The 26936-nt window shown below is 35.7% G+C and overlaps 2 protein-coding genes across 2 annotated transcripts; both read left to right on the forward strand.

Moving 5' to 3' along the window:
• On the forward strand, positions 13764 to 15281 carry LOC107613182 (proteoglycan 4-like). Its single transcript, XM_016315054.1, has 2 exons — positions 13764 to 14295; positions 14989 to 15281. The coding sequence occupies exons 1-2, from the start codon at positions 13764 to 13766 to the stop codon at positions 15279 to 15281; spliced, it is 825 nt and encodes a 274-aa protein (XP_016170540.1).
• Positions 22873 to 25905, forward strand: LOC107636658 (F-box protein CPR30). Its single transcript, XM_016340156.2, has 2 exons — positions 22873 to 24357; positions 25283 to 25905. The coding sequence occupies exons 1-2, from the start codon at positions 23216 to 23218 to the stop codon at positions 25320 to 25322; spliced, it is 1182 nt and encodes a 393-aa protein (XP_016195642.1). The 5' UTR covers positions 22873 to 23215; the 3' UTR covers positions 25323 to 25905.

Consider the following 26936-nt stretch of genomic DNA (forward strand, 5'->3'; position numbering starts at 1 on the left):
AACATAAAAATAAAAAGAAAATTCTATGATGGCATTGGTTTAGTGACTAAGGGTGGCATAAGCTTGATCAACAAATAAAATATTGACATATGACAAGAAAATTAAATCTAAAATAAAAATGATTCTCTCTCTTGTAATTTTTTATAATTATTTTTATCAAAATAAATTTCTTATGACAGGATAACATTGAATCACTTTTACAAACGTTAGGGATACAAATAAAACGATTTAAACGTTAGAGACATAAATAGGATTTACCCCAAACGTTGGGGACAAAAACAATATTTTACTCAAAAATTAATATAAAGTATAACTCTTCAAAGTGGCATATTCCTAGAGAAAAAGAAGGGAAATTATTTTAGTAAAAATAATTATAAAAATAATTATAAGAAATTATTTTTTAAAAAATAATAATTAAAAATATAATTAAAAAATTATTTTAATATTTTTTTAAATTATTTTATAATTACAAAAAAATTATAAGAAATTATTTTGATAAAAGTAATTATAAAAAATTACAAGAAAGAGAGAATCATTTTAGTTTTAGATTTAATTTTTTTTGCTATGTGTCAATATTTTATTTGTTGGTTAAATTTATACCATCTTTAACCACCAAAACTAATGCCACTATAGAACTTCCCAAAATAAAAAGGTGTTTTTTTAAGATTAGGTATAGAGAGAAAAAATAATAATAATAAGCGCATGTTTAATTAGTTTGTGTTTTTGTTTTTAATATTTTTATTTTTAGAATTTTATAAAAAAAATAGAAGATANTAATATTTTAATATTTTATTTTTTTGTTATATTTAATCTAATACTGGTCAATTTTTCACTTGTATATAGAAAAATGTTTGTCTCCTAGTATTCATCTTTATCTAAATAACATAAGGATATATATCATTCAATATTGCCAGTTTATATATATATATACTCTTCCAAACAACGAGCAAAATTTCTCTAAATTTTATTTTCTTTTCATTTTCTCTCTATATTTTCCTTCTTCCATCTTACCGTCCAAACAATCAACAATGGCTAAGGAACCACCTTACATTGAGTAATAATGTAGAGTTGTACTGGCATACTAATTGTCTATGGCACAATGGCACTTTTAAATGATTAATCTATGGCACATTGTCTAGTCGAAATGAATCCACTTGGAGATGTCAATATCACTGACATGTACATGTCGTAGAGAGAGGATCTCGAAGTAGTTAATGGAGTTAACTACTCCCGGACCCGGTTGATGGTCCTGAAATCATGCATGCAAGTAGCTATATGATTACCATCAACCATGCATGCATGCAATCTCAAAAGCAATCAATTCATTGAAGGAGAGTAGATTATTAAAATCATGAGCACTCGGTAGGTAAATAATCATTCTGCGGTTCTGCCATTCCATGTCGTTTTGCTGATCCTACACCTAATGGATAATAACATTATTTCATTGCTGGCCCAAAATCCTATATCTTCCTTTCTTACTCTCTTCCTTTTTCAATCCCCTTTTCCGAAGAATTTTTTTGTTACCTTTTATTTGGGAAGAGATTTGGTTTCAGAGCTTTCTTTGGTATATGATTGAGGCCCAAATATTTGTTAAGAGGTATAAAAAGAGTAAAGGCTATAGTGTTGTGTAATGGCCGAAAAAGAAAAGTAAAGGTTATAATTCAATTGTTTGGGCCTTTAGTATACTTTCTGTTTAGAAGATAGGCCTAATAAAATTCATATAGACCTTTTTATCCGATCCAATAATTTTTATTATGATGACCAAAAATAAAAATAATTTTGATTATAGACATACCAAAATTGAGATCCAGTATGAAATATAACAATTTGACAATCTTTAAGTTGCATTCAATTTAGATAAGATCCATAAAGAAAAGCAAATGCCTAAAATCTTTTTCACTATTTTTTATTATATTTATAAATATATAAAGAAATAAAAATAGACATCAATAAAGAATAACAAAAAATTTTTTTGGTGGGGTAGGAGTCAAGGACCTCAAAAATAAAAAAACAAAACACTATCACCCTCCTTTTAATCTAAAGGAGCCACAACCATCAACTAGCAAAGCATATTCTATATTAGGTGGAGGACTATTAAAAATATAGAGTCCAGTAGGTAGAGACTGCCATTTTTTTTGCCAAGAGATCAACAACATGATTGCCTTCACAGAGAGTATGGCTCCAATTCACCGTTTGCAAGCGCTCCAAGAGCTCAATATCATCAAGCAGAGCTTTGCAAGGGTGCTGAGTAGCCGCACCTTAACGGATGAAAGTGATGACCATTAACGAGTGCCATTAACGAGTCCGACTCCACAGTCACATGTTCGAATTTATTAGCTACTGCTATTTGAAGGCCTTTGACAATGTCTCATAACTCTGCATGCATAATGGAGCAATTGCCGATTATTGCATGAAAAGCTCAGCTAACACTTGCTTAAATGATTACAGAAAACTTCCATGTAGGCGACATTGGTGGTACTCGAATAATAAGAGCCATTAATATTCAACTTGATGAAAGTTTCAGGAAGAGGTGTCCATTTAATCAACTGGTCATGGTCATAGTCATGGTCACGTTTCTTAAGATCAGGAGTTCTCTTCATCACCTTTAAACTCTTATTAGTTGGGGATTTAATGGAAGCAGCAGCAGTAGCAGGGTGAGTCATCAACCCCTCAAAGATTAATTTATTTCGGTAGAACCACAAGAAAGACGCAGTCACTACAAACAAAATAGACTAATCAAATTTATTTGAAAGGTTGCTAAATAGCCACTCTCGGCAGTTGAGATGATAAAAGTCTTGACTATGATGTACGGGGTTGAGAAAATTTCAAACCAACTTTGCATATGGACAATCTCGAAGAACATGGATCGAAGTCTTATCATCCGCGTTACAACGGGAGCAGCAAGAGTTATCCGCCAAGTGTCTTTTCTCCTCTCCGCATTAGTAAGGATAGCCTCGCGAGCCACCAACCATAAGAAGGACCGAATCCGTTCAGGACCATTCCAATGCCAAATGAGATTAAACACACGATCAGGAGTCCCAGGATCATAACAAATAGAACTGTAGGCAGATTTGAGAGAGAAAGTGCCATCTATGGATCCATCCCAAGCAATATGGTCTTGGGTTTTCCACGAGGAAGGTGAGGAGAGGGCAACGATCTTGTTCACCGTAGTTGTAAAAAGACAGTCTTTCAGTTTACACTCATCCCAAGCTCCTGAAACAGAAATAAAATCCATAAGAGAAGAATTCATATCAACATTAGATATTACCTGCAAAGCTTGGTGGTTGAGGGGGCCAAGCTTGGGAACCCAATTTGGTACCAGAAGTTTATCTTATTTCCATCTCCAATACGCCAAATGGAATTGGTCTGTACATCCTCCTAAGTTGAGCAAATTCCTTTCCATAAAATAGAATTACTATTTCTTCTAGCATCTTTAGGGACAATGTCATTGCCATACTTGTACTTTGATCTGAGCACTCTTTTTTATAGAGTGTCTTTTTTTTCAACTAGGTCTCAGTCGATATTTATCATGAAAGCAGATTAATATCTTTGGCATGTCTAATTTCCAAACCACCAGAGCTCTTTGGTTTGTTAACATCTCTCCAGTTGACCAGATGAATCCTCTTAGTATTATTACCATCAGCAAAGAGAATCAAATCATCCACAAAACAGAGATGAGAGAGCTTCGGTCCATCTCTGTTCAAGCGAATAGGCTTCCAGAACCCATACTCAACAGCAGCCCCAATAAAATGAGAAAGACTATCCATACAAAGGACAAAGATATAAGGAGAAATAGGGTCACCTTGACGAATTCCTCTAGAGGGGGAGAATTCATCTAAGACGTCCCCATTCCAAAAAAACCCCATCTTAGCCGAGGAGATACAATTATAGATTAAATTAATAACATGGTTTGGCAGGCCGATGTCAAGGAGAGTGTCTCTGATGAAAGTCCATTGTCGTACACTTTTTCTAAATCAATCTTAATTGCCATCCAACCCTTTGCACCTTTCCTAGTTCTCATAGAGTGGATGACTTTTTGGGCTACGATGATGTTGTTAGAGCTATGCCTACCAGACACAAAGCTACACTGAGTAGGACTCACCAGCTTCTCCATAATCTTCCTAAACCTCCTGGCTAGGATCTTGGTAATAACTTTATAAGACACATTACAAACTAATAGGTCTCATTTGTCTCAAATTAAGCACATTCTCCACTTTGGAAACAAGAGTGATCAGGGTATTATTAATCTCACCAACATCAGAAGGATTGGTGAAGATGTTTTCTACTATTCGACAAAGATCCAAACCCACCACGTCCCAGTTATTTTAGTAAAAAACAGCTTGTATCCCATCCTTACCAAGGGCCTTAAGACCCCCCTCCAATACTAAACATAGAGTTCTTAACTTCTTGTGGAGTAATACTATAGCTAATATAACCCAAGTCATCATTAGTGAGAGAAGGAAAGACATTAGAGAGGATATAGGGGACATAAGGTGTATTATCACAATAGAAAGAGGAATAGAAGGAAGTAGCCATCTGCACAAGCATAAAAATATCATTTATCCAGTTGCCATTATCATCTTAAAGAGAATTCACCTTATTCCTCCTTCTTCTAGTCATAGTTATGCCATGAAAATATTTGGTATTCCTATCACCATATTCAATCCATTTGCACTTAGACTTTTGGAATCATGACGATTCTTCTTGGGTTAGAATATCTTCATATTCTCTCCACATATCTTGTTGCAATTTTATTAAGAAATGGATGTTATTAGAGTCAAGACTTGCTGCAATACCATGAAGCCTTCTCAAGATCTTCTCTTTTCTTTTAAAAATATTTCCAAAAATAGTGGAGTTCCAAGCCTTTAACATTTTTTGAAAATCATTAACACATTTAGATCAGAATCCTTGCATATTCCAATTATTCTGAACCAAACTATCAAACTCAGGGTGAGAGAGCCAGATCACAAGAAATCAAAAGGGCCTCCTACCCCTATTAGGCGGAGAATAATTCAAAAATTATAGACACAGAGAAGAATGGTCCGATTTGAAGGAAGGAATGTGATTAATTCTAGCCTCAAGAAACATAAGCTGCCAAATCGATGTTGTCCAAGTCTCTGTCTAGCCTTTCAATCAAGCTACCTCTCCTCCAGGTAAAAAGCCAACTAGTATACCTGATAAAGAAATAAATGGATAAACAAGATAACAATTGAAATTGAATAGAAAAGATAAATTGTAATTAAAATGAACACAAAAAGATAGGTTGAAATTGAATACAAAGAGAATCACTCTACTTTCTACCCAATTTCTTGACACAACAAGAAAGGGACTCCTCAACCTAACTTGTCAACGCCATAGTTTGGGAATTGAATTGAAGTGACTCCTCAACCTTCTACTCAATTCCCCGATGCAACAAGAGAGAGACTCCTCAACCTCAATTGTCCACACTATAGTTTCATCAGGAAACCAAAATGGGGTTTCCAAACCTCTAAATCATTCTATACTACGACTACAATAGCTAAGGAGGTATTTATAACCTCTTATTAGGTTAAAACAAAGAAAATCCTAAAACCCAAAAACATAAGGCCCAATCTAGTAATTAAATAAACAAAATCAAAATATATCAAATTAAATTAAGACATTCTAAAAATTTAAACTAATATATTCTAAATAACACTTAAACTCTTCATATCATGAACATTTGAAGCACGCATCATTCTCCTCCTCTTTAAAAAAATATTCGTCCTCAAATCTTGTAGGTCGAGAAAAATAGTATATAAAAAGGACAATAATTACAAGGAAGATAATTTTTTTTCTTTTTTGTTTTTTTCTTCCCTTTTTATATTTTTCTTCTTTTTTTGCATTTTATGCTTTTTTTATTTTTCTAAACAATAATGAAACGCAAATGAAAAATAAGAACACAATAACTTAAAGAAAGACGCGACAGACACTGGACTCTTTTTTTTATGATAAAAGAAGAACAGACATAGATTAATAATAATTAATCTAATACCTGAGTTCTGATACCAAATGATAAAGAAATAAATGGATAAACAAGATAAGAATTGAAATAAAAACAAAAAGGATAGGTTGAAATTGAATACAAAGGGAATCACTCTACCTTCTACCCAATTCCTTAACGCAACAAGAAAGGGACTCTTCAACCTAACTTGTCAACGCCATAGTTTGGGAATTAAATCGAAGGGACTCCTCGACTTTCTACTCAATTCTCCGATGCAACAAGAGAGGCACTTCTCAACCTCAATTGTCAACACCATGGTTTCATCACGAAACCAAAAAGGGATTTTCAAACCTCTAAATAATTCTATACTATGACTATAATAGCTAAGAAGTTATTTATAACCTCTTATTAGGTTAAAATAAAGAAAACTCTAAAACTCATAAACAGAAGGCCTAATCTAATAATTAAATAAACAAAATCAAAATATATCAAATTAAATTAAGACATTTTAAAAATGTAAACTAATATCTTCTAAATAGCACTTGAACTCTTGATATCATGAACATTTGAAGCACGTATCATTAATTGAAATTGAATAGAAAAGATAAATTGTAATTGAAATAAAAACAAAAAGGATAGGTTGAAATTGAATACATAGAGAATCACTCTACTTTCTACCCAATTTCTTGATGCAACAAAAAAGAGACTCATCAATCTAACTTGTCAACGCCATAGTTTGGAAATTGAATCGAAGGAATTCCTCAACCTTCTACTCAATTCCCCGATGCAATAAGAGAGGGATTCCTCAACCTCAATTGCCCACATCATGGTTTCATCACGAAACCAAAAAGGGGTTTTCAATCTCTAAATCATCCTATATTCGACTACCCTAATTTATGAGGTATTTATAACTTCTTATTAGGTTAAAATATAAAAAACCCTGAGCCCACAAACATAAGGCTCAATATAGTAATTAAATAAACAAAATCAAAATACATCAATGTTGAGTTAAGAAATTAAGTAAATTAATTAGTGATGACAAACATTATTTTTGGCAAAATAAATAATTAGAGTTGTTCAAATTAATAAGTATATATTGCTAATTATTTATTTTGTGTTGCAGGCCAAATTCATTTTTAAGCAGCCCAAATGGTATAATAAAAATATAACAAGGCTGATGGGAAAATAATCAAGCTCAGCCCAAAAGAAACAAAGCCAAAGGATCTGATGGGCCAACCGGGTTGCTTTATGGAAATTCAATCCAAACCCGTATCCATCTCACAAGGCTTCTTTTGTAAGATTGAAGTCTTCTCCCTCTTGAAGTGCAACGTTCTTCTACTCTCTGACCAAGTCAAATCAATTTCACAAAAAGTAAGAAAGAGAAGAAAAGCTTCCTCCATAAGCCAGTAACCAAAGAAGCAAGAAAGAGAAAAAACTAAGCTTGAAGCACAGAAGCTAAAGCAGAAAATCTAATTCAAATCAAGCTTAGGTTAAAGGTAATCCATCTCATCTTGCATGCATCAGATCTTCATCCCTTCTTCCCAACTCTCTGCACTATCCGAAAATGGCATTCAAGGGAAAGTTGATCTCTGCCCTATTCTGCTACAAATCCACGGTCACAAGAGATTCTTGGGGACCAAGTTGCATTTCTATGGTTCAGATTTAGTTGACCATTGGAAGAAAATTTCGGTTACTCCTACATGACTTTCGGTCAAGTTGGAGAAGTTAGAAGCAAAGGTTCTACTTTGATGCTTGAGAAGAAAAAGTGAGCTGGTGGGTTGTTGAAGCTCAAGGCTCAAGGTGTTGACCTTAGAAGAAGAACTCAGCCACATGAAAGGAGATAAAAGAAGCTTGCTATTCATTCAGGAAGCAAGGAGAGAAAACCAGTGAATAGAGGTTTTGTTCTGAGAGAGCTCTTTGAAGAAGTTCAACTAACTGGACAGTGTAACCTAATTAAAGGTGCATTCCGCCAGTATGAAGAACTAAATCAGAGGCTTGCTAATCTGGTTTTTCGCATTGCACAGAGGCTGTTGATGAAGTCAATCTCCTTCATGTTTTACAGATTGTAATATAGTTGCATAGCACAAGGCAACCGAACCAGGATACTTGCTGGTGTTAGCTTTTCTCTTCTCTGCTGTGTTCTGTTTTCTGATATTCATGAGACAAAAATAAATTGTCTCATAAATTTTCGCTGCTGAGTTCAAACAGAACTAGAATTGCAAATCTATTTTAAAAGGGTAATAACAGCAACCAAAAGGAAGGCATAGATTCAACCCCCCTTCTCTAAGCCTACCACAACCTTCAATTGGTATCAGGAGCTAAGGTCTCAAGAATCAAGCTTAACCGCTTGGAGCAAAGATCCAATGGCGAACAATCTGGGCACAACCACAGTTGCCTACACCCTCACTGAAGGCCAGTCAAACAACAGGCCACCTTTCTTTAACGGAAAGAACTATTCCTACTGGAAAGAAAGGATAAGGATCTTCATCCAATCCATTGACTACAACTTATGGAAGATCGTTGTGAGTGGTCCCAAGATCCCAACAAAAACAAGTGCTGATGGAGTGGTGACTCCGAAAGAAGAAGCTGAATGGAATGAAGATGACAAAAAGAAGATAGAGCTGAACGATAAAGCAATCAACCTTCTTCATTGTGCTATCAGCTTTGAAGAGTACCGGAAGGTGTCTAGATGCAAGACAGCCAAAGAAATCTGGGAAAAACTCCAGGTTACACTTGAAGGCACCAAACAAGTAAAAGAAACGAGGATTGATATGCTGCGAAAAGAGTACGAGATGTTTAGCATGAAGGATGGAGAAAGCATTGATGAAGCATTTGAGAGATTCTCAATCATAATCAACAACCTTGATGCTATGGGTACAAACTATGCAGAACAAACCTTGGTGAGAAAACTCCTTAGAAGCCTCACAAAAGAGTGGGAAAACACTGCCACTGTCCTAACCGAGAGTAACAACATAAGTCCCATAACCTATGATGAGCTGAGAGGAAAACTCCTTGCCTATGAAGCCACACACACAAACACAGACTCAAAGAAAAAGGGAATAGCCCTCAAGTCACAAATAGAACCGAAAGAGAGTGAGTCTAGTGATGGTATTTCAGATGACGAGCTTTTGTTTTTTACTAGGAGATTTAGAAGGATGATGAAAAACAAGGGCAAATACAAGGGTTCAAGTTCAAAGGAGCAAAAGATAGACTTGAGCAAGGTGACGTGTCATCATTGCAAGAAGGCTGGGCACTTCAAGTCAAACTGTCCAAAGCTCAAAAAGGAGGACAAAGGCAAGAAGGAAAGGAAGAGAGTACTCATGACAGCTTAGGAAGATCTTGAGAATGACTCAAATGAAGAAGAAGATTCTGAAGGAGATGACAAAGATTGCTTCATGGCTGGAAACAACAATCTTGATGAGGTAAACTACTATGATTTAACCATTGAGGACTTGCATGTTATTATTGATGATCTCACTTTAAACACATCAAAACTGCTTGATAAATACAATGAGTGTAGATTTGAAAGAAATGTGTTAAGAGCTGAAAATGATTTTTTAAAAGAAAAAGTGAAGGAAACTGAATGTGCTTTAGACATCATTGAAGAAAACAGATTTCTAAAATTTGAACTTGAAAAATTAAAGGGAAAGCACATTGTGGATCCTTCTCATGAGTTAATTGCTGAAAATAAAAGATTAAATGATATGATTAAAAGGCTGAATGGTGACTTAGCAAAATTTGCTCAAGGTTCTAGCAACTTGGACAAATTACTTGCAAGTCAAAGACCATTGTTTGAAAAATCTGGTTTAGGCTACATAGCCAAGGAAGATATAGTTTCTAACACTTCCTCTATAAAATTTGTGGCCTCTTCATCAAATACCAAATCCATACCAAACAAATCAGGTATCGGATATGTTTCAACATGTGAAGAAAAATCTGATGAAGAATACACAATTGAAATTGAGCCTTCACCAAAATCTGAACCGAGTTCAAACCGGACAGGTTTGGGTTATATTTCGAAAAATGAGGCTGCTTTCAAGAAACCAACTTTTTACAACAAAACCTCATTTTCGAAAGGCAAAAATATTCAAAAAAATTCTGGTGAAAATGCTTTTTCAAAGAGGAATAACTTTATTAAAAAACAGTTTTTCAAAAGAAATGTATCTCCTCCAAGAACCAGAAAATTTCAAAGCTTTAATCATTTCAAGCAATATAACTCACATCAGTTTCAGCAACACACACCAGAAAATCATTGTGTTAATTGCAAGAAATTTGGTCACTCATATGTACAATGCTTCATTGAAAAGAGAGTTGTAGGAAACAAAGTCTACAATATTGTTTGTGATTTCAATGCACTTGGGCAACCAAGATGGATTAACTTCAAAGGATCCAAATTAATTTGGATACCTAAGGCTACTTGAAACTCATCATGCAGATTTGCCTAGCATCCAAGAACAAAAAGGACATGTGGTACATGGATAGTGGATGTTCAAGGCACATAACTGGAAGGTCAACCTACTTCATCAAACTAAATAAGTATGATGGAGGTTTTGTGACCTTTGGAGATGATGGTAAAGGTAAAATCATTACTGTTGGAAAAGTAGGTAATGAGCAATCTACTTTCATTGATGATGTGCTTTTGGTTTGTGGTTTAAAGCACAATCTTTTGAGTATAAGTCAGCTGTGCGATTTAGGATATTTAGTTGTTTTCAAAAAGATTGAATGCTGTGTTGTTAATGAAAAATTTTATTTCTTGCACACAAAAATGAAGCCTTTTCGGCCTTTGAACCTTTTTGCAAGAAAATTCAAAATGAAAAGGATTTGAAAATCTCTTCTATACGAAGCGATCATGGAACTGAATTTGAAAATAATTTGTTTGAATCCTTCTGTGAGGAATTTGGAATATCTCACAACTTCTCTTGTCCAAGAACACCACAACAAAATGGTGTTGTGGAAAGAAGAAATAGAAGCATACAAGAGATGACAAGAGCTATGCTTTGTGAGAGTAATGTTCCAAAATTTCTTTGGGCTGAAGCGGTTAACACAGCTTGCCACATTATAAATAGAACAATCATAAGGAAATTTTTAAAGAAAACCCCTTATGAACTTTGGAAAGGCTACCCACCAAACTTAGATTACTTACACATCTTTGGATGCAAATGCTTTGTCTTAAATAACAAAGAAAATTTGGGTAAATTTGATCCAAAGGCTTATTAGTGTTTATTCGTAGGATATTCCACAACTAGTAAAGCATATAGGGTGTATCATCAAGATGCTAGGATTATTGAGGAGTCCATACATGTTACATTTTGTGATACTAACTTGGTACAAAGCATTTTAGAAGATTGTGATGCAGGAAATCAAGCTCAAAAGGAAGATGAAGCTGCTCAAAATCCAGAAAAAAAGAGTTCTGGACAAGCTGAACCAGAAACTGCTAATGCTGAGAATTCAAGAGACAATTCCATTTTGTCTCATGAATCTGAAGGAAATCCTGCAGTCAGCAGCGTTCAGAATCCCTTGGTGAATGAATCTGCCTCCAAGTCCACCAGACCTCGTGAATGGAGATTCTTGAAGAATTATCCTGAGGAATTTGTCATTGGGGACGTCTCTCATGGAGTGCAAACAAGGTCTTCCACTAGAAAGGCAAATGAAAGATCAAACATTGCCCTTCTTTCACAAATAGAGCCTCAAAACGTCAAGGAAGCACTTAGTGACCCTTCTTGGGTTAAAGCTATGGAGGATGAGCTTCTTGAGTTTAAAAAGAACCAAGTATGGACTTTGGTTCCAAGGCCAAGTGGAAAGAAAGTGACGGGCACCAAGTGGATTTTTCGGAACAAGTTGAGAGAAGATGGTAGCATTGCACGGAACAAGGCAAGGCTAGTGGCTCAAGGATATGACCAAGAAGAAGGAATAGACTTTGATGAATCCTTTGCCCCTGTTGCTCGAATGGAAGCCATAAGACTTCTCTTAGCTTATGCTGCATTTTGTGGTTTTAATTTATACCAAATGGATGTGAAATGTGCATTTTTGAATGGAGTGATAGATAGAGAAGTGTATGTGGAGCAGCCTCCTGGTTTTGAAAATAAAGAGCATTTTGATAATGTTTTCAAACTATCTAAAGCTCTCTATGGTTTAAGACAAGCTCCTAGAGCTTGGTATGAGAGACTTAGCTCTTTTCTTTTGAAAAATGGTTTTCAAAGAGGCACCACTGACACAACTCTATTCATCAAGAACTCTAATGATTCTTTTATTCTAGTCCAAATATATGTTGATGACATTATTTTTGGATCAGCAAATGAATCCCTTTGTTCTGAATTTGGAAAACTCATGACAAGTGAATTTGACATGAGTATGATGGGTGAACTTAATTTCTTCCTTGGGCTGCAAATTAAACAAACTGAAAAAGGTATTTTCATTCATCAAGAGAAGTATGCCAAGGAATTAGTTAAGAAATTTGGTATGGAAAATGCCAAACCCATGGGAACTCCCATGCATCCTAATTCTAAATTGGATAAGGAAGAAACTGAGAAAGATGTTGATGAGACTAGGTATAGAGGAATGATTGGCTCTCTTATGTACTTAACTTCCTCTAGACCCGATATTGTGCAAAGTGTTGGATTGTGTTCTAGGTTCCAATCCAAACAAAAAGAGTCACATCTTTCTGCAGTTAAAAGGATCATTAGATATGTTCATGGCACATCCAATTTTGGTCTTTGGTATCCTAAGATTGATGATTTTTCTGCAGTTGGTTATTGTGATGCAGATTTTGCTGGTGATAGAGTTGATAGGAGGAGCACCTCGGGTTTATGTTGCTTCCTTGGGAAGTCCTTAAATGTATGGTCAAGTAAGAAGCAACCAACAGTGGCCCTTTCCACTGCAGAGGCTGAGTATATAGCTGCTTCTTCTTGTTGTTCTCAGCTCTTATGGCTGAAAACGCAGCTTGCTGATTACAAATTAAATGCTGAAAATATTCCTCTGCTGTGTGATAATATGAGTGCCATTAATATTTCTAAAAATCCAGTTTTGCACTCTAGGACTAAACATATTGAAGTGAAATTTCACTCAATAAGAGAACATGTCCAAAAGGGGGATATTAGTATTCAATTTGTTAAATCAGAGGAGCAATTAGCAGATATTTTTACAAAACCATTAGCTGAGGATAGATTCTGCATGCTTAGGACTTGTCTAGGAATCTTGAGTTATGATTCTTTGTTTGAAAAATGCTGATGTATTTGCTGGAGCTTTTTGTCTCATAAATAGGCATGAGACAATTCTGGGCAGGTGATGAACTTTTTCATCAAGTCAGCGTGTTCTGGGCTTATTTCAAATGAACCTCAATCTGGGCCAACCTCAATATTCAGATCAAGAGTGGTCCAAATGAGTTTCATTAATCTCATATCACTTCAAGGCCCTAACATGAATGTTACAATCTTGTTTGTTATTTTTGATGACTTGTGTGTTTCATAAAAGGTTTTCAATAAATGTTTTGTGGCCCAAAAGGTTTTCAAGAGGATTTAATTTTGGCCCAAAAAGGTTTTTCAGGTTAATTTTGTTGTTTTTCTCAAATTTTAAAATTAACTTCCCTTTTAATTTTTAAAATCAAATAAAATCTTTCTTAAATGAGGTCATGTCTTTTCAAGTCTTTTCAAATGGTGATGCAGTTGCATGGTTTTGGAAATCCACTTTTTGGGTACGGTTACCAACACTCCCTCTCTTCCCTCCATAACTTCTCCACACACTCTTCGGTTTCTTCCCACTCACTTTACTGCTTCTCTTTCCTCAAAAGACTGAAACTAACCAAATGAGGAAGAAAACCATAGCACACAAGCCTCCTCGAGAAAAGGTGTATAAACTTCCATCCAAACCCTCCACTCGCTCCCAAGACCGCACCTTCACACCTTCACCATCTCCTCCTTCCTCTCCTCCTCACACTGCACCCATGGCGCGAACCAAGACTACACCAAGGTACCCTGCTCCTGCCAAGCCGACGCCACCACCTAAGACGACGCCCTCCAAACCGAGCTCTTCGAAACCTGGCTCATCCAAAGGGAAGCGTCCTGCTGTTGCAGAACCTGTTCCTGAGACAGCAAAACCTAAGTCAAGGTCTGTCCCTGTTCGATCACAAAGAGGTAACCCTCATCGCCCTCTCACATCTGTTAGAGAACCAGACATTGATCCTTTTGCTCACAAATCACACTACATGACATCTCACTCAGACTTTAACCCCCATCGTTTTAAATCTGCCATGAACCATGATTTTTATGAGGGAGTCGTTCAGTATCGTACTCTATGTCCATCTTTTCTGGCTGATTTACCTGATTTGAAAAAGAAAGGTTTTTCTTTTGTTGAAAATTTGGAATTTTTAGACTGGAATCACCTTTTCAAAATAAAAAAACCTGTATATCCTCAGTTGGTCAAAGAATTTTATGCAAACATGACTTACCATGAAGGAAGTGTGCATTCGTATGTTAAGGGTAGAGACATTATCTTGAATAATGAAACTATCAGTGACTCCTTGAAGTACATTGATGTTGGGCCGTGTGCTTATACCTCTGTGAAATGAGATGAAGGTGTTGGTATTTCTTACCATGATGCTTTGGCTCACATTTGTGAACATGTTTCCCTAATTGATGGCATCACACCCACTCACAAAGCCCTGGGATATGAACGTGCTCAGTTGCACCGAATTGTTAATCACATCTTGATTCCTCAAAGTGGTTCATATCAAAGGGTCTCTTACACTGACACACTTGTTTTGTATGCCCTAATCTCTAAAACAGAAATCTCTTTTGCCTACTTGATGGCTAGATACATGTTTGATTCTGTTAGAAGTATAAAAGATAAAGCACTACCTTATGGCATGTTTTTAACTTGCATACTTGAGAATTTTGGTGTTGACCTGTCAAATGAGGATTATGAAAACAGACATTCATACCTAAAAGGGGGTGGTTCAGTGAAACAGCAAAAAGGACCAACTCGATCTGAGAGAGTGGTTCTAGATGATGATGATGAAGAGTTCATTCCAGATGATTCTACTGCTCCTTCCACTGAGGGTACTTCCATCTCCACTAGGAAGAAATCCACTCTGCTGAATGTGGTCAGGGATGTTGCTCAAGAGTTTGTCTCCCAATTGAATCACTTGATTGAATTGAGCAAAGAGAAAAGGAAGCTGGCTAGCAAGCATGAGAACTTTCTGAAGAAATCAAGGGATAGGGTGGCTGTACTTATGACTTTCATTGACAACCTTCAAAATGATGAAGACATTGGCACGGATGCTGAAGAGGAAGCTGCTTCGGAGGGAAATGGTTCTGATGCCTAAGAATTGTATCATAAAAACTGTTGTTGCTGCTTTCTTTTTGTCTCATGAATTCTACTCTTTTAGTACTTTTGAACTGTTTCTTTTTGGATGACTGTAATAACTCTGGATATTACTGCACCTTTGGTAGTTTAGTTAGTATTTTGGACTGGGCACTAACCTTTCTTGCAGGGTTTATAGTGATGTTTTTGTTGATCTTGCCAGTCGTCCACCCTTGATGACAAAAGGGGGAGTAATAGTAGGATAAGCATATTTTGGGGATAAGCATACTTTGGCATTGATGCAGCCATCAGTTTTTCTTTTGAAATTTTTGTCAAATTGCTGCACTAAAATTTAATTCTACATGTTGAATACTGATGCTGATAATATTAGCTTGATATTGGGCTGACTATGTGATGTTGCTCATTTGATATTCCCTGTACAAGATAAATTGTGCATAGCTCTTTATTATGCTCTCTTTAAGAACAATGTGAAACAGGAATAAAGAGGAAAGCATAAATCCAGGGGGAGCAATTTTTGAAAAGAAAATGGGGAGCAACATAAAAGCAAATGACAAAAATCAAAGGGAGTTTCTAAACCTTACTCAAACTCATTTACTTCCTTTTTGATTATTTGCTTAAATCATGTTTGTCATCAAGGGGGAGATTGTTGAGTTAAGAAATTAACTAAATTAATTAGTGATGACAAACATTATTTTTGGCAAAATAAATAATTAGAGTTGTTCAAATTAATAAGTATATGTTGCTAATTATTTATTTTGTGTTGCAGGCCAAATTCATTTTTAAGCAGCCCAAATGGTATAATAAAAATATAACAAGGCTGATGGGAAAATAATCAAGCTCAGCCCAAAAGAAACAAAGCCAAAGGATCTGATGGGCCAACCGGGTTGCTTTATGGAAATTCAATCCAAACCCGTATCCATCTCACAAGGCTTCTTTTTTAAGATTGAAGTCTTCTCCCTCTTGAAGTGCAACATTCTTCTACTCTCTGACCAAGTCAAATAAACTTCACAAAAAGTAAGAAAGAGAAGAAAAGCTTCCTCCATAAGCCAGTAACCAAAGAAGCAAGAAAGAGAAAAAACTAAGCTTGAAGCACAGAAGCTAAAGCAGAAAATCTAATCCAAATCAAGCTTAGGTTAAAGGTAATCCATCTCATCTTGCATGCATCAGATCTTCATCCCTTCTTCCCAACTCTCTGCACTATCCGAAAATGGCATTCAAAGGAAAGTTGATCTCTGCCCTATTCTGCTACAAATCCACGGTCACAAGAGATTCTTGGGGACCAAGTTGCATTTCTATGGTTCAGATTTGGTTGACCATTGGAAGAAAATTTCGGTTACTCCTACATGACTTTCGGTCAAGTTGGAGAAGTCAGAAGCAAAGGTTCTACTTTGATACTTGAGAAGAAAAAGTGAGCTGGTGGGTTGTTGAAGCTCAAGGCTCAAGGTGTTGACCTTGGAAGAAGAACTCAGCCACATGAAAGGAGATAAAAGAAGCTTGCTGTTCATTCAGGAAGCAAGGAGAGAAAACCAGTGAATAGAGGTTTTGTTCTGAGAGAGCTCTTTGAAGAAGTTCAACTAACTGGACAGTGTAACCTAATCAAAGGTGTATTCCGCCAGTATGAAGAACTAAATCAGAGGCTTGCTAATCTGGTTTTTCGCATAGCACAGAGGCTGTTGATGAAGTCAATCTCCTTCATGTTTTACAGATTGTAATATACTTTTCTATGTTTATCTTTCTGTAATTTCTAGTGAGAAAAGGCATTGTGAGAAAACTCAAGTAAAAGCCATGAGTGGAAAAAGGCTGAGAGAAACACTTGAGAGAAAAGCCTAGAGTAATTTTCAGATTTCTTTAGGTGTGTTTATGTCTTGTATCTTATACCTGTAAGGTATCCCTTTCTTAGTTGGGTTAGCACTAAGAGGTATAGTTAGGTATTAGCATAGCCAATGTCAAATTAGGTTAGAACTTGAGTGTGAAAGGATTGGTTCAATCCTGTGTTATTGGTGTATGTAATACTGTTAACTATAGTGAAATTCTTCCATAGTTGTGGAGGAGACTGGATGTAGGTTGCATAGCACAAGGCAACTGAACCAGGATACTTGCTGGTGTTAGCTTTTCTCTTCTCTGCTGTGTTCTGTTTTCTGATATTCATGAGACAAAAATAAATTGTCTCATAAATTTCCGCTGCTGAGTTCAAACAGAATCAGAATTGCAAATCTGTTTTAAAAGGGTAATAACAGCAACCAAAAGGAAGGCATAGATTCAACCCCCCTTCTCTAAGCCTACCACAACCTTCAATCAAATTAAATTAAAACATTCTAAAAATATAAACTAATATCTTCTAAATAACACTTGAACTCTTCATATCACAAATATTTGAAGTATGTATCATTAATTGAAATTGAATACAAAAGATAAATTGTAATTGAAATAAAAACAAAAAGGATAGGTTGAAATTGAATAAATAGAGAATCAATATACTTTCTACCCAATTTCTTGACGCAACAAAAAAGGGACTCCTAAACCTAACTTGTCAACACCATAGTTTGAAAATTGAATCGAAGGGACTCCTCAACCTCAATTGTCCACATCATGGTTTCATCACAAAACCAAAAAAGGATTTTCAACCTCTAAATCATTCTGTATTCGACTACCCTGGTTTATGAGGTATTTATAACCTCTCATTAGGTTAAAATATAGAAAACCCTAAACCCACAAACATAAGGCCAAAGTTAGTAATTAAATAAACAAAATCAAAATACATCAAATTAAATTAAAATATTCTAAAAATATAAACTAATATCTTCTAAATAACACTTGAACTCTTCATATCACGAACATTTGAAGCACGAATCATTCTCCTCCTCTTCAAAAAAGATTCATCCTCGAATCTTGTAAGTGAAAAATAGTATATGAAAAGGACAATAATTACAAAGAAGATAGTTTTTTTCCCTTTTTGTATATTTTTCTTTTTTTTTTTACACTGTATGCTTTTTTTCAAACAATAAAATCAACAATAATGACAAAACAATAGCGAAACGCAAATGAAAATAATAACACAAGAACTTAAAGAAAGATGTGACAAACACTGGACTCTTTTTCTATGATAGAAGAAGAACAAATATAGATTAATAAGAATTAATCTAATACTTGAGCTCTGATACCAAATGATAAAGAAATAAATGGATAAATAAGATAAGAATTAAAATTGAATAGAAAAGATAAATTGTAATTGAAATAAAAACAAAAAAGATAGGTTGAAATTGAATACAAAGAGAATCACTCTACTTTCTACCCAATTTCTTGACGCAACAAGAACGAGACTCCTCAACCTAACTTGTCAATGCTATAGTTTGGGAATTGAATCAAAGGGACTCCTCAACCTCAATTGTCCACACCATAGTTTCATAACGAAACCAAAAAGGAATTTTCAAACCTCTAAATCATTCTATACTACGACTACAATAGTTAAGGAGGTATTTATAACCTCTTATTAGGCTAAAATAAAGAAAACCCTAAAGCCCATAAACATAAGGCCCAACCTAGTAATTAAATAAACAAAATCAAAATATATTAAATTAAATTAAGACATTCTAAAAATGTAAACTAATATCTTCTAAATAACACTTGAAATCTTCATATCACGAACATTTAAAACATGTATCATTGAAATAAAAGATAAACAAGAAGATAAGGATTAAAACCGAATAAAAAAAGATACATTGAAATTGAATAGAAATAAAAAGGACTGATTGAAATTGAGTACAAAGAGAATCACTCTACTTTCTACCCAATTTCTTGACGCAACAAGAAAGGGACTCCTCAACCTAACTTATCAACACCATAGTTTGAAAATTGAATCGAAAGGACTCCTCAACCTTCTACCCAATTTCCTGATATAATAATAGAATGACTCTTCAACCTCAATTGTCCACACCATGGTTTCATCACGAAACCAAAAAGGAGTTTTCAAAACCTCTAAACTAAATCATTCTATACTACGATTACAATAGCTAAGGAGGAATTTATAACCTCTTATTTGGTTAAAACAAAGAAAATCCTAAATCCCATAAACATAAGGCTCAATCTAGTAATTAAATAAACAAAATCAAAATATATCAAATCAAATTAAAACATTCTAAAAATGTAAACTAATATCTTCTAAATAACACTTGAACTCTTCATATCAGGAATATTTGAAGCACGTATCATTCTCCTCCTCTTCAAAAAAGATTCGTCCTCGAATCTTGTAGGTAAAAAAAATAGTATATGAAAATGACAATAATTACAAAGAAGATAATTTTTTTTTCTTTTTGGTATATTTTTTTCTTTTTTTTTTTTTTGCACTGTATGCTTTTTTTTAAACAATAAATCAACACTAATGAAACAAAAACAGAAAACAAGAACACAAAAACTTAAAAAAAGATGTGACAGACACTGGACTCTTTTTTTTATGATAAAAGAAGAATAAATATAGATTAATAAGAATTAATCTAATACCTGAGCTCTGATACCAAATGATAAAGAAATAAAAGATAAACAAGAAGATAAGGATTCAAACTGAATAAAAAAGAATACATTGAAATTGAATAGAAATAAAAATGATAGATTGAAATTGAGTACAAAGAGAACCACTCTACTTTCTACCCAATTTTTTAACGCAACAAGAAAGGGACTCTTCAACCTAACTTACCAATGACATAGTTTGGAAATTGAATCGAAGGGACTCCTCAACCTTATACCCAATTCCCTGATGCAATAAGAGAGGGACTCCTCAACCTCAATTGTCCACACCATGGTTTCATCACGAAACCAAAAAGGGGTTTTCAAAACCTCTAAATCATTCTATACTACGACTACAATAGCTTAGGAGGTATTTATAACCTCTTATTAGGTTAAAACAAAGAAAACCCTAAAACCCATAAACATAAGGCCCAATCTAGTAGTTAAATAAACAAAATTAAAACATATCAAATTAAATTAAGACATTCTAAAAATGTAAATTAATATCTTCTAAATAACACTTGAACTCTTCATATTACGAATATTTGAAGCACGTATCAATCAAACCGCAATCAGACACACAAGCTTGAAATTCAGCACAAGCTCCATTGTTTTGTGAATTAGACCCTCCCTTTCTTTCAAAACTATGAAGAATAGCATTGAAGTACCCAATTACGCACCAAGAAAGATTTATGTTGGAACTTATGGAACTCAAATTACTCCAAAGATTTTTGCGCAGTAGCCTTTGGGGGCTCCCATAAACCGCAGTCAAAAGCCAAGGATTAAGGTACTAACCTGTACTCTCATATGAATAAATTGAGGGTTGATTTGAAGAATATCCACTTGCCATAAGCTAGAGTACTAAAGGCACCAGATACCCGCTAAATAACCTCTGGCTTCTTCTACAATATATTTATCAAAGCTCAACATGTCTCTGATCTTGGCACCACGATCACCACTTACATGGGTTTCAAGGAGAATCAGAAAGGTAACCCCAAATTCTCCTTTGATATCTCTAATGAGAGAAGAAAATATTTTACCGGCAATACCGTGAAAATTCCAAGCAATAAGATTCATGAAAACAGAGAAAGAGAAAGGATTAAAGAGACCAAAATCACAATTGGACATTCGCCACCATTTTCACCGTGAGAACTAAAGGATTTTCTCTTACCGTCAACAGAAGTTTTGGGTGGTTTTTCTTGCGGGTCTCCATAGCTGAAGCATCATCAACCACCACCATATCCACCACTTCGGATTGATGGTTTGGGATGTGAGTGAGAAAATTTTTTTTAACCATGAATTTGTCGAGAATATGCTTGCCCGATTTGGAGGCTTCAAAGGCTTCCCCTTCTTCCTTCTGGAACCTGCGCATGTACTCCAACATAACCATCTCCATACTCTCTTTTTCTGAAATCCCAACCAAGGAAGACGAGTCTTGTAGCGGGGTAATAGCATCATCCATTTTGGGGGGCATTGGCTACCTTGGACATTCTTATCAGTATTAGGCCGGGAACCTTCTTATTAATTTGAATGGGTTGTTGGACTCTTTTGTTGGATTGAGAAAAAACATCCATTCTTGGCCCATCATGCATGTTAGACGTAACACCTTCATGCATATTGATATTATGTTGATTCTCATTATCTTTCTCACTTAAAATATCAAATCTTGAACCATTTTTTTTTATTTTTAGCACCTCCCATATTATATTGGTTATCCTTCATAATACGAGATCCCTTAAATTCTAAACCTGATTTTCTTCGAATTTGCCTCTTCACCATCATCCAAGGACCAAAATTTGGAGGGTCTTGATTTTCTTTCCTTATAGGATTGGAATTAGAATCTTTTCCCTTAATGGCATGATCTTCACTCTCAGTCAGACTTATGTCAGCTTCCACGGTCGCTTGCACGCCGTCAGTGCTCGTCTTTTTTTGGACTTCTTCACTAATTGAAGTTTCAGTACATTGATCTAATCTATGACCATATTTGCCACAAGAGAAACAAATCAAGTGCAATCCTTCATATTCAATGTTGAGAGTACTACCAAAAACTGAAATCCGATGAACTAACTTCTTAAAGAGATCAATCTCAACACAAATTCTAGCAAACCTTCCTCTAGAATGGATTAAGGTAACTCGGTCAATCTTTAACATAGTGCCAATGACAGAGCCTACTCTCCATAAAAAGCGTTGGTTATAAAGCTCAATAGGTAGATTTGGTATGCGAATCCAAGCCGCAGTCTTTTTAACTTGATTTTTCGAGGATAAAAAGAATGGTCTCCAACGTTGCACTATTAGATAATGACCTGCTATCATCCACGGTCCTCCGAGAAGGGCATGCGAGTAGTCTTCCTCATCTGAGTCTTCCAAATCAATAACATTTATCGTACATTTCTTGACCTAGTTCCTATTGAGTCGTTGCTCCATAAAACAAGGTTTACTCTCTTCCCTAGCACTTTTACAATGAGTATCGTATTCTATGATTTACACCATTCTTCAAATTCTTCTTTGGACACAGAAATACTTGGGCACGGGTCAAACAACTTGTTCTTTTTTAGAAGGAGTTCCTCTTCGTTATACCAACGATTTTCAGAGTCAGGCTCATCTTCATCTACCTCATCGAAAGAGAAATTGCCTTAGTCCATCTGCGTACCATAGACGGTAAAGAAAAAATTCTTCTACGAAGTCAGAAATTTTCCTTCTCATTCACTAAAATATTCATGAATTCTCTTGATTGATTTAGATCAACCTCTTCTCATGTTTTAACTTTTTTAGTACTTTGTTAAATAAGATCGAATTCTTGAGTTGAAACTCTAGAAAAACAATTGGTCACAATAATTTAAAATAAGATGTGAAAGAATATCAAAGTTAAAAAGGTAAAAATTTCACTTAATTTAAATACGAACAAAAAGAATAAATAAATAAAATTATATGGCCAATCATAAAAAAAACTATAAAGATAAGTAAGCATACATACAATTACTGAATTAATTATATTCGTTTTATCTCTTGCTTGATTCTAACCAATCATGAAATAAATAAATTAATCGAAGACATTCACCTGTTCAAGTCAAGAGACTCGGAGAGTCCTTACTTTTTCTTTTCTTTCCTTTTTTCCTTATTTCCTTTCACTAACTTTGCAATACACGGTGCTGGTAATTTTTCATTTTACTCATAATTTTGCAAAGGAAAAAGGACAAAAGCGATAGATAGATAGATAATTAAATAAAAGTGGCGTTAGGTGCGTAGGTTGAGGTTTTTTTCTCCGCCACCCGAAATTCAACAGAGTAAGGGAGAAACCCTAGCCCACACACAAAGTTACAAACACAAACCAATTCGAGATTATGAGAATCTTCTGGAAGAAACAGGAGCATCACTAGATGCAGAGAACCACCGTTCTTCATCTTCTTCATTCACCATCGCCAATCCAACCCAGTCATGGCGGATCTTCTTCCGCCGGAGGTCATCACCGACATACTCTCCCGGTTACCGGTCCACTCCCTAATCCGCTTCCGATGCACGTGCAAGTCATGGCGCTCCCTCATCGACAGCACTCACTTCATCCTCCTCCACCTTCGCACCTCCCTCAGCTCCCACTCCCACTCCACTCTAGTTCTCCGCCGTGACTCCGAACTCTACCAGGTCAATCTCGGAACCCTAGACAGGGCAATCGAGCTCAACCACCCGCTCATGTGCTACAGCAACAGCATCAAGGTCCTCGGTTCCTGCAACGGCCTCCTATGCCTCTGCAACGTCGCCGAAGACATCGCTCTCTGGAACCCTAACATTAGGAAGCATCGCCTCCTCCCTTACCTTCCAGCGGAGCGCCGAGAGCGTGACACCACGCTCTTTGCAGCGCGCGTCTACGGATTCGGCTACGATTCCTTCGGCGAAGATTACAAATTGGTGAGGATTTCGTATTTCGTTGACCTGCACAGTCGCACTTTCTATTCTCACGTGAAGCTTTACAGCTTGAGAGTCGATTCCTGGAAGAGCCTCCCAAACATGCCCTATGGCCTCTGTTGCGCGCGTACGATGGGGGTTTTCGTCGGTGGCGCGTTGCACTGGGTCGTGACTAGGAAACTCGAACCGGATCAGCCCGATTTGATTGTCGCCTTCGATCTGAGATTGGAGAGTTTCAGTGAAGTTCCGCTGCCGGAAACTGGAAATGTTAATGGGAACTTCGAGATGGATGTGTCGCTCTTGGGAGGGTGCCTCTGCATGGTGGAACATCGTGGGAGTACGAGGATTGATGTCTGGGTAATGGAGGAGTATGGATCGGTAGATTCTTGGTGCAAACTGTTCAGCTTGACGGAGCATCATAACTTGAGATCGTTGAAATCTGTGAAGCCATTGGCTTACTCGGGTGATGGTGACAGGGTTCTGATGGAACACGACCACAAGAAGCTATGCTGGTATAGCCTCAAAGACAAGGTGGTTAGTGAAGCTAAAATACCGGGAATGCCCCATTTGATTGAAGCGACCGTTTATGTGGGAACCCTTGTCCCACCAACGTTACTAATTAAAAGTGATGGCGGCGCTAAGCAGAAACATGGAGACGACAAGGGCAGGAGGAGAAGGTACTTACTATGGCAGTTTTGAGTTTTGAAATTGAGTCTCTCTATTTTCTTATTTCCTTTGAAAGGAAAGAAAATGAAAAGAAAAAGATAAAAAGTTTATTTGCGCCTCCTTCAGGGTATTAGCTGTACTGTTTGACCCTGTCTTCTTGTGACTTGACTTGAAAGTCCAACTCCCGTTTAGTCAACATATAATATTAGTATTCCTATAATGAGATAATAGTGTGCAAACCATGGTTTAGTCACTTAGAATCAAGAAGAATGATAAAACCCTCCTAACACATCTGCCTAATTACTAGACATCGAAAGTTTTGAATGCTTTTTACATTTACTATGTATTAAATTAAATGTTTTTACTCTTTCATTCAATACTTTCTTTTGTTAAGTTCCATTAGGATGATATTTAGGAGTTTGGGTTAGTATGGCTTAGAGGATGTATCATTAGCTCATTACTTTAAACATAAACTATATTACCTTACTAACACAAGTTGAGGCTAAAATCATGTTTGGGCTTTGGGAGTTGGGACATAGCTCAGCTCAATTTTATTGAGCATATTTGAAATGAATTGAGACTTGGTTTGCATGCTTCAATTCATTAACTGGGCTACTTTTTCAATGCCAAGACAAACATGGACTATGATTCTAGATTTCTAGTTAGATCCAATGATAATTGCATAGTTAACGGAACTAGCTTTTCAAGTTTGAATTGGTGATTTTAAAAAATAAGCTATAAACCTCAAATGTCCATATTGTTAAATATCGGATGTTCTGAATACTACATGACGTCTACATCTTCAAAGAACTACCCTGAATTTAGTCTATAATTAATTTCCAGCGGAACCAGTGGGACGATCTTATTTTTCACTGCCTCCCACCAGGCTCACTTTTCTTTCTGTTATATTTTTATGCTTACATATATTCTTTACAGGGATGACTTCCTGTCACAAGGATTCAAATTGACTCTGTAAGCAAGAAAAAGAAGGGCAAGGTATGCGGCCAAAACCGGTTGATGATCTGGAATGATACCTTCTTGAGCGAGTATATGGCTCACGGGGAAGAGTGAAAATGATGAGTAACAAAACACACGCTGTTTGCTGTTAATATTGAAGACTGTACCTTTTATTTTCTCGGGCTTGAAGGTTTTAAGTGAAGTTCTCCATATCAGAGTATGTAAGATCAAAAGAAGGATGACTGAAGAACATATACTGGGTGGATTTTGCTTCATTCTGTTAGTTTTTTTCTCTGCAGGGTAAGTCCAGCAGTTGGCAGATGGGGTCTCTTCATCACCTGTTAACATTAATACACCGTAAATGCGCCATCTCTCCTTTGTTGTAATAAATTTTAAGTTTGAAACATGTCACTGCCTCATCGGTTGGTTTATACATACATGTATGTGTTTTAATGGTTGTAGCACCCTTTAAATCTTTAATATAAACCACTGTAATCTTAACTCTTGTTATTCAGTTTTCTCTTGTTCTCTTTTGTACGACTCTTGTTGTTCAAGTTTATATACTAACACAGAAAGGTATAAATGAGAAATACTTAGTTAAGGATGGTACCTGAATCCCGTGCTACATTTCCGTTGTTACGTATGTTTAAGATTATGCTAGAGCCTAGAAGTGCAGCTGTTACATGACTGATTGATTGATTTGAGGGTGCAACCAAAGAAATGTTCTTGTTGGAAGAATGTGATTTGCTCACAGGGGGAGGAGAAATCGCGTTTCTAGGTTGGGCAAGGTGGTGCGGAGAAAGCATAACAAAGAATCTACGTTGTCCGGGAAAGTTAACGCAAGGTTTGGTACAAATTTGTGGCACAGTGGCTAGGTCGGTACATGATTTGGTTAATCCAAAAATCAAACTTATTTTTAAGTTAGCTAAAAATATAATTTAGTTAATTAACTAAATTGATTTTATATAATAAAATTAGTTATTAATCTATTAGAAAATTTAAAAATTGATTTTTAAAATTTAATTTTGGTTAATTATTTTTTAATAATATAGATATGATCTTTAAAATTGTTTTATTAAAGTGGTTAACTAAAATGTGATTATGATTTTTTAACCAATTAACCATAATTTGGTTATTTTTTGTAACCCCTAATAGTGGCGTTACCTGTTTCTATATCAATTGATCACATGTATGTTAGTGCCCATGTTAGTGTAATCAAAGAAGAAACTTCAACGCTATGATCACATGCATGTTGCTCAAACCCGTTACTAGTTGTCCACTTTCTCCTAGAAACATTTGGGCTTGGTGATATAGTACTGGATTGGTTTTAGTTTTTAGTTAGTTTTATTTAATACCCAAATTCTTTTATATATTAACTAGGAAAAAAATCAGAATTAAACAAGATTTAGAATTATGGAGCGGCTTGGGTATTTTATTTAGCACCATCATCTCCAGCAGCAGAGAGCAGAGTCACCAACGTTTTTTAATATATCCTCCAAGTCCAAGACGCGTATTACTAAAGCAGTGAAACACAGCTTCCCGGAAATTGCAAGTGAGATTCGGAACTTGGGACTTGTGCCCTTTTGTAGACCTTCAGAAAAAGAGAATGGTATCACGTCTATTTCGAATTTAT

The sequence above is a fragment of the Arachis ipaensis genome, chromosome B01, assembly GCF_000816755.2.
Source record: "Arachis ipaensis cultivar K30076 chromosome B01, Araip1.1, whole genome shotgun sequence".
Taxonomy (NCBI): domain Eukaryota; kingdom Viridiplantae; phylum Streptophyta; class Magnoliopsida; order Fabales; family Fabaceae; genus Arachis; species Arachis ipaensis.

Excerpts from the sequence above, each read along its gene's own strand:
- LOC107613182 (XM_016315054.1), top strand. The coding sequence starts at position 13,764 with ATGAGGAAGAAAACCATAGCACACAAGCCTCCTCGAGAAAAGGTGTAT. Across the intron at positions 14,296-14,988 it reads ACCTGATTTGAAAAAGAAAG|ATGATTCTACTGCTCCTTCC; the intron begins GTTTTTCTTTTG and ends AGTTCATTCCAG.
- LOC107636658 (XM_016340156.2), top strand. The coding sequence starts at position 23,216 with ATGGCGGATCTTCTTCCGCCGGAGGTCATCACCGACATACTCTCCCGG. Across the intron at positions 24,358-25,282 it reads GACAAGGGCAGGAGGAGAAG|GGATGACTTCCTGTCACAAG; the intron begins GTACTTACTATG and ends TATTCTTTACAG.